General features: G+C 43.6%; 1 protein-coding gene across 1 annotated transcript; it reads right to left on the bottom strand.

The window, feature by feature from the left end:
- Nucleotides 1–155: 155 nt before the first annotated feature.
- Nucleotides 156–5,692, bottom strand: LOC135545800 (ubiquitin-conjugating enzyme E2 D2-like). The gene is made up of 7 exons (XM_064973691.1): nucleotides 5,371–5,692; nucleotides 2,484–2,547; nucleotides 2,286–2,317; nucleotides 2,111–2,188; nucleotides 1,884–1,989; nucleotides 1,672–1,765; nucleotides 156–1,112 (listed from the first exon to the last, which is right to left on the bottom strand). Exons 1-7 carry the CDS (start codon nucleotides 5,392–5,394, stop codon nucleotides 1,067–1,069), a joined length of 444 nt encoding a protein of 147 aa, XP_064829763.1. The 5' UTR covers nucleotides 5,395–5,692; the 3' UTR covers nucleotides 156–1,066.
- Between the last annotated feature and the right edge of the window lie 2,956 nt (nucleotides 5,693–8,648).

The raw sequence follows: 8,648 nt of genomic DNA, 5'->3' as shown, positions 1-8,648 counted from the left end.
AGTCCATAGCTGCTCTAGTCAGTCATGGGGGGCCTATAAATAACCCCACAGTTGAGGGCTTCTCAGCATTCCCAGAGGCATATCGTTTGCTACTTGTAATGCGATCAACAGCCCCAATGCATCTCCATATATTTAAAAGTAGTCCTGCTACAAGAGTTATTTGTTCAACTTTATTGAGAAAAAAAAGTAGCAGAGCTATTAGTTGATCGATCAGCCATTGAGAACTTTGAATAACGTATTCAGTGCAAAAGAGAACAGTGTTATGGATGATGATTAACTAATGGCTCCACATTCTAAGAACAAAAAGTAACAAAATATCAAAGTGAACACATTTGCTCTCAATCCATTCTCAGCAGCACAAACCAATTATTTATCTTATTAACATGCATAAAATATTTATTTACTTCAGCAATTCTCCATTCAAAACAGTTAAGATTCACCCATTTTGAATGTTAAAGTTTTTGTGCATCTGATCTATCGATTCCTGCGTCATTCCATGTATCTGAGCTATTGCCGTTCAATCAGGCCGGTATGACAAGTTTTGCACCGGCTGTATTTCTGCCTGATGGAACGGTAGCTCAGATACACATGGAATGACCCGGGAATCATTAGAACATTCAAAATAGGTGAATCTTAACTTTAAGATTAAGTGTATGATATTCACAGACATCAGTTCTCTAATGCTATTGGAAAAGTGTGATTGAACCAAGTTGATTCTCTCAATACAGAAATGGTGGCATTGAGAATCTTTATTTTTAGTTGGCACCTCCTGCGTGAATTCAGAGCAATCAAGAGCTCTTCACAAAGTGGCTGTGGTTGGCTTTATACAGACATGCTTCACTGAGAGTTCAGAGCAATTGGCATATTTTGTAAAGGGAAAAAAAGGGGTATTGGAGACATTTGTCCGTGTTAAGAGGATGTGAATACATTTAGGGGGCAAAACAAAGAATCAATTACTGTTATTTGCTGATGGTAAGGGTTTGCGGCCGAATGGGCAAAAAAACAAACAGTAATTTATAGTTTTTTCCCCAGCTATAATGCAAGTTGATACGACCATGACCGATTATCACATGGCGTACTTCTGAGTCCATTCCCGGGCTATTCTGTTGTACCTGTGGAAAAGTAACAGAACATAAATCAATCCACAATAGACTAGGGGTGGAGCTTCAAGAACAACGCCATGCCTTACAACACAGCAACTACCCAAGATAAACCTGAGATGCATGATGTTCACACACAGAATACTCTCCTCCCATAGTCCCACCAAAATGTCATTCAATACTGTCAAACAGTCCAAGACAGACAATCAGACAGTGGGAATACAGGTCAGAGCAAAGCCACCATCCACCAAGGCAAATGTACTTAGAGTGGCAAAATATGTCAGCCTCATTGAGTTAGTTGAAGTGCTGTCAACAGTATAAATGTCAGAACCCACAACAATGTCCTCTCCCTCGACGATGCAGGGCAGTCTTACCCTAAAGCATAGCGTACTTTTCTGTCCATTCTCTCGCTAGTCTATTATACCTGATGCAGAAGGAAAAGTCCTATATTATAAGTATCTAGATCTAATATTATAGGGTATAACTCACTTTGCACCGATCTTGTTCAAGCCTTTGGATCAAAAAGTTGCATAATATTTTTCACAAAATGATTAGAGTACAATATACTAACTTTTCCGTATCTGTTTTGTAGATACGGGCGATCTCTGGCACTAACGGGTCGTCAGGGTTGGGGTCACATAAGAGTGAACAAATGGACAAAAGTACTGAAAGGGAGATTAAAAATGAGGATTAGGAGTGGATCTTAGGCATGTGAATCGAAATGAAGTCAAGGTAAAAATGAGTAACACGAAGGGCACAAAGAATGGAAAAACGACACCCTACCTTTAGAGATAGTTAATGCTGGAGACCACTGTGATCTCAAAATATCCAGGCAGATGCTGCCGTTACTGTTAATATTTGGGTGATAAATTCTTGTGGTGAACGCAAGCTGCAATGAAAAGGTTGGAGGAGCAATCAAACACATTGATCCACGGAAACCTCATTCCTCCACATGCATCAAGACAACTTCAATTGTAAAAGAACAGAGGAACAAGAGCAGAAATAATTACTTTAGGTGGTTTGAAGGGATAGTCTGTGGGGAAGTGAATAGTCAGGAAAAAAACACCACCTTGGTATGGGCTGTCATTCTGAAAAGAAAACAGAATTACATCTCAACGGTCACACTGAGCAGCCAAAGCAACTTCAAATCCATCAAATGGAGAAACACTTTATAATGATACTCACAGGCCCCATAATTGTAGCTTGCCAATGAAACACTGCCAAACAGAAAGGGAGACAGTTGAGGAATGTTTCAGATGCCTTGCTGTTGATCATTTATTTATGCACTTTGAGATTATTCTGTATAATGAAAAGCGCTTAACAAATGTAATAAATTAAGAATTATTATGTTAGGTTTAATACAAGTGCTCAGTTTGGCCTTACTGTCGTCTCCAACTGGGCCAGCGGAACACTGTGCAGGAGGGTCCCTGCCCAGGTCGTTCAGCTCCTGAAACAGAGAAACCAAACCAGGACACCATCAGCCCACTGTTCCCCTTCCATGTACCAACACTGTTAACTCATCATTGCTACTGCAGACCTCACAGCCGTACTTGGAAGAGCATTTACATTGCTGGCGTTGCAATGTGCACTGCACAGGAAGTACTTTTAAAGTTTAATTAGAGACTGATGAAAAGAGGAATCCATTTTATAACGACTGTAGCTCAATGATTAGACTTGGCCATAATGAAAGTGGGCAGTGACTAAACAGTTTCTTGTATTGCAGTGATTGAGCATATGGTATCTTGCAGAGCCCCATCAGAGCAAGCACTTCAGGACAACAGATCAGGTAAGAACTTCTTGGGCCAATAGTGATACTGTCTATATTACATGTAGGTCCGAGTGACATGAGGGTGAGAATGTTAGTCATCGAATAGATCAGTAAAATAGGTGCACGCCTTGAGCAGGCAGGAAGCTGTGGGCTGTGTTGCCGTCAGGCAAAGTTGGTGTCAGTGCGAAGCTGAGCTAAAGTACAGACACACACAGCCGTCACTCAACCTGTAACAGCCTGTGTTGACATGGGCGTAGGCTTCCTCCCCCATGGTCAACTAACGGGTTAGAAAAGGTCAAAATTGTACTATTATGTAAATACAGACCTGCTATATCTCAGTAATAAACATAGGTCTGCATAGACTTGAATGATGCGTATGTGAGTCCAGGAAAATAATTAAACTAGAGTGTAGTGATAGTCCCAACTTTTCACAATGGATGAGGCCTATCCCTGACAACTTGTGGCAATGTCTCAAACACCCAAGTCAAAATGTGGATTGGCCTGACCAGTGCTACACTGGAGGGAAAGATGACAGCAGCATTGCTGACAGTAGCTAGGTTTCCATAAAATCTGAAACAGATTTATGCTAAAATTATATAATAAGCTTTTTTTTTTATATGCACATTTCCCACCAGAGTTGTTTCCACCAGACTGACTTTGTTGCGGATTAAAAGGCAGTGTGTGATGACAGGGCACAAAAACACTTTTGTGCTTAAGTTTTTGTGTACTGAAAAAAACAACTAAATTACTTGTTTGTGTATCTGTGGCGGGCCGGGCGCAGTGCGCGCTAACCAAGGTTGCCAGGTGCACGGTGTTTCCTCCGACACATTGGTGCGGGTGGCTTCCGGGTTCACTGTGGGGATGTTGTTCTCAGGTGATGAGGTGTTGGGTTTGCGCCAGACACAGCGTTTTCCTTGATGGCCAAAAAGCTCAATTTTAGTCTCATTTGACCAGAGTACGTTCTTCTATATGTTTGGGGAGTCTCCCACATGCCTTTTGGTGAACACCAATATGTGTTTGCTTATTTGTTTCTTGACACTTTCTGTGAAGCCCAGCCCTGTGGGTTTTACAGCTTAAAGTGGTCTTATGGACAGACAGTCCAATCTCCACTGTGGAGCTCCTTCAGGGTTATCTTTGGTCTCTTTGTTGCCTATCTGATTAATGCCCTCCTTGCCTGGTCCGTGAGTTTTGGTGGGGGGCCCTCTCTTGGCAGGTTTGTTGTGGTTCCATACTCTTTCCATTTTTTATAATGGATTTAATGGTGCGCCGTGGGATGTTCAAAGTTTCTGATATTTTTTATAACTCAACCCTGATCTGTACTTCTCTACAACTTTGTCCCTGACCTGTTTGGAGAGCTCCTTGGTCTTCATGGCACTGCTTGCTTAGTGGTGTTGCAGACTCTGGGGCCTTTCAGAACAGGTGTATATATACTGAGACCAGGTGACAGATCATGTGACACTTAGATTGCACATAAGTGGACTTTATTTAACCAATTGTGACTTCTAAAGGTAATTGGTTGCACCAGATCTTATTTAGGGGCTTCATAGCAAATACATAGTCACCCACCACTTTTCTGTTTTTTCTTTTCATTTCACCAATTTGGACAATTTTCTGTATGTCCATTACATGAAATCCATTTAAATTACAGGGTGTAATGCAACAAAATAGGAAAAACGCCAAGAGGGATTAAATAGTTTTGCAAGGCACTGTAATAGGGTGTTTTCTTAACGAGTGACAACCTTCTCTTGCATTTTTATCTTGACTTCGGGCGTCACAGTCAAGTGTCAGTGCAATCATGACATCGCTCTAAACCAATATTAGGAGAAGTGTTGAATGTATTACTTTGTTTGGGGACACAGCAATTACACTATTTTATTTTAGTAATAATTACCACAGCAGCTATGTATATTTTTATGCTAGAGTTTCGGAATAGATACCAGAAAATACCAACACGAGGATGACACTAGACTTGGCCAGCTTGAATGACAAGGTTTATATTTCCAGCAAGATACACCAAACCGAAACCTGCCACGAGTTGGTGGTAGTGGTATGTAATAACAACCATATCCTCAATCTCATCAGGTTTCACCATGACTTGTTAGTTAATTAGTTAACAAGCACCAGAAAGTTTAGGAGATAACGTTACTAACTAACAATGACACCGACTAAGCTAACGTGAGAAAATTCATATAATTCGGATTCTGAACTAACGTTACTGCTAGCTATATTCTGAACTAATATTTAGCACACTCACTTTAAACTAGCTAACGTTAGCTTAACTACTTAGCTAGCTAAGCTACTAGGCCATGCTACTACAAGCCAAGCTGGCTAACAACCAAATAAGCACGCTTGTTATAGCGAACTTGCAACTGCTCACTGTTCGACGCATTACATAGCTAACTAAAACGACAAAAAAATATATACATTCTACCACATGACCTATAACATCACTACCTTATTTAGCTGTGTTTACGGCAAAGACTCAAACAACAATCAATTTACCTTGTGAATTCGTTTTAAGGCCATTCTGCTAGTGCGTAGGGACCGGTTGTCGAAGATAGAGCAAAGGCTAGCTACGTGATGCTAACTAGCATATAGCAATTAGCTGTAGTGTACGGCGATCTACCCTAGCTAGCTTTACATCAACTCACAATATTACTTTTATAGTTGATAAACGGGTATCAATAGATATACTGGTATTTTCGCTTTTCCTTGGTCGACAGCCGTTGGCTGCTTTGACTGCACTGGTATTATAACGTTTCCGATACGTTAGCTCGGCTCGTTCTTCTGGTCACGACTGTGAAGTGAGCGATATTACCGATGAGTTGAATCAGCGGTTCGTCTTCATAATAAAAGTCCTGCATTGAAACTGTATACAAATAGTCGTATCATGCCACAATTGGACTAAACCCAAACAAAACAAATCACAGAAGTATATACAGAAGTCAAATAATAAATTATGCACGGGTGTTATTTGTGTGCATACAAATGATATAATAAATTGCTAAAACATATATATGACCACCAGCATTAGTCGAGAGAAGAGAACGTGAAGAGAAAGTTGATAAATGTACAAAATCTGAAGGAGAGTGGTTTCACTAAATGTTTCCCTGTGACCGGATATGATAAACCCAATTCAGACTGCCTTTTCTGTTCAATCCTATGCCATGTTGTGAGTTTAAAATTATGATTGCTGCGTGCGTCTTGTCAGAGCTGGCATGTCTACTATAGAGAATACTCAAACAACAGGGGGAAACAAGGGTTGAGGGCATTACTTTGCTAACTTTTTTTTGTTGTTGTTGAATTTTACCCCTTATTTCTCCCAAATTTCGTGGTATCCAACAACTCCCGTACGGGCTCGGGAGAGACGAAGGTCGAAAGCCATGCGTCCTCCGAAACACAACCCAACCAAGCCGCACACTTCTTTAACAAAGCGCGCATCCAACCCGGAAGACAGCCGCACCAATGTATCGGAGGAAACACTGCGCCCGGCCCGCCACAGGAGTCGCTGGTGCGCGATGAGACAACCCGGACGATGCTTGGCCAATTATGTGTCGCCCCACGGACCTCCCGGTTGACTGCGACAGAGCCTGGGCGCGAGCCCAGAGTTTCTGGTGGCACAATGCCCTAGACCTAGACCACCGAGGCTCTTTGACCACTAGACCAACTTTTCACTGAGGATCTTTGACCACTAGACCACTGAGGATCTTTGCTAACTTTTTAACCCAATGGGAGTATTAACTCATCCTGTCCTTGATAGGGGATTCCCGAAGAAAGTGGGCAGCTAAAACTGGGGGCCCAAAGTCAGAGGAGAGAGGTTTTGAACCCTGAGAGATGAAAGGGGCCGTCTCCCTGAAGCAGAAACCAACAGGGGGAAAAGGCAGGTTGACTGGGTTGGTTGGAGTTACTTGGAGCAGCAGGTTGACTGGGTTGGTTGAGGTAACATGAAGCAGCAGGTTGACTGGGGTAACTTGAAGCAGCAGGTTGACTGGGTTGGTTGAGGTAACATGAAGCAGCAGGTTGACTGGGTTGGTTGAGGTAACATGAAGCAGCAGGTTGACTGGGTTGGTTAAGGTAACTTGAAGCAGCAGGTTGACTGGGGTAACTTGAAGCAGCAGGTTGACTGGATTGGTTGAGGTAACATGAAGCAGCAGGTTGACTGGGTTGGTTGAGGTAACTTGAAGCAGCAGGTTGACTGGGTTGGTTGAGGTAACTTGAAGCAGCAGGTTGACTGGATTGGTTGAGGTAACATGAAGCAGCAGGTTGACTGGGTTGGTTGAGGTAACTTGAAGCAGCAGGTTGACTGGGGTAACTTGAAGCAGCAGGTTGACTGGGTTGGTTGAGGTAACTTGAAGCAGCAGGTTGACTGGGTTGGTTGAGGTAACTTGAAGCAGCAGGTGGCCTGGGTTGGTTGTGGTAACATGAAGCAGCAGGTTGACTGGGTTGGTTGAGGTAACTTGAAGCAGCAGGTTGACTGGGTTGGTTGAGGTAACTTGAAGCAGCAGGTTGACTGGGGTAACTTGAAGCAGCAGGTTGACTGGGTTGGTTGAGGTAACATGAAGCAGCAGGTTGACTGGGTTGGTTGAGGTAACTTGAAGCAGCAGGTTGACTGGGGTAACTTGAAGCAGCAGGTTGAGGTTGACTGGGTTTGGGTTGGAGGTAACTTGAAGCAGCAGGTTGACTGGGTTGGTTGAGGTAACATGAAGCAGCAGGTTGACTGGGTTGGTTGAGGTAACATGAAGCAGCAGGTTGACTGGGGTAACATGAAGCAGCAGGTTGACTGGGGTAACTTGAAGCAGCAGGTTGACTGGGTTGGTTGAGGTAACTTGAAGCAGCAGGTTGACTGGGTTGGTTGAGGTAACTTGAAGCAGCAGGTTGCCTGGGTTGGTTGTGGTAACATGAAGCAGCAGGTTGACTGGGTTGGTTGAGGTAACTTGAAGCAGCAGGTTGACTGGGTTGACTGGGGTAACATGAAGCAGCAGGTTGACTGGGGTAACTTGAAGCAGCAGGTTGACTGGGTTGGTTGAGGTAACTTGAAGCAGCAGGTTGACTGGGTTGGTTGAGGTAACTTGAAGCAGCAGGTTGACTGGGTTGGTTGAGGTAACTTGAAGCAGCAGGTTGACTGGGTTGGTTGAGGTAACTTGAAGCAGCAGGTTGACTGGGTTGGTTGAGGTAACAAGAAGCAGCAGGTTGACTGGGTTGGTTGAGGTAACATGAAGCAGCAGGTTGACTGGGTTGGTTAAGGTAACTTGAAGCAGCAGGTTGACTGGGGTAACTTGAAGCAGCAGGTTGACTGGGTTGGTTGAGGTAACTTGAAGCAGCAGGTTGACTGGGTTGGTTGAGATAACTTGAAGCAGCAGGTTGACTGGGTTGGTTGAGGTAACTTGAAGCAGCAGGTTGACTGGGTTGGTTGAGGTAACTTGAAGCAGCAGGTTGACTGGGTTGGTTGAGGTAACTTGAAGCAGCAGGTTGACTGGGGTAACTTGAAGCAGCAGGTTGACTGGGTTGGTTGAGGTAACATGAAGCAGCAGGTTGCCTGGGTTGGTTGTGGTAACATGAAGCAGCAGGTTGACTGGGTTGGTTGAGGTAACATGAAGCAGCAGGTTGACTGGGTTGGTTGAGGTAACTTGAAGCAGCAGGTTGACTGGGGTAACTTGAAGCAGCAGGTTGACTGGGTTGGTTGAGGTAACATGAAGCAGCAGGTTGACTGGGTTGGTTAAGGTAACTTGAAGCAGCAGGTTGACTGGGTTGGTTGAGGTAACTTGAAGCAGCAGGTTGAC

The sequence above is a fragment of the Oncorhynchus masou genome, chromosome 9 (genome assembly GCF_036934945.1).
Source record: "Oncorhynchus masou masou isolate Uvic2021 chromosome 9, UVic_Omas_1.1, whole genome shotgun sequence".
Lineage (NCBI taxonomy): Eukaryota > Metazoa > Chordata > Actinopteri > Salmoniformes > Salmonidae > Oncorhynchus > Oncorhynchus masou.
The sequence above is the reverse complement of the archived record's forward strand: the minus strand, read 5'-3'. Positions and strand labels throughout refer to the sequence as shown.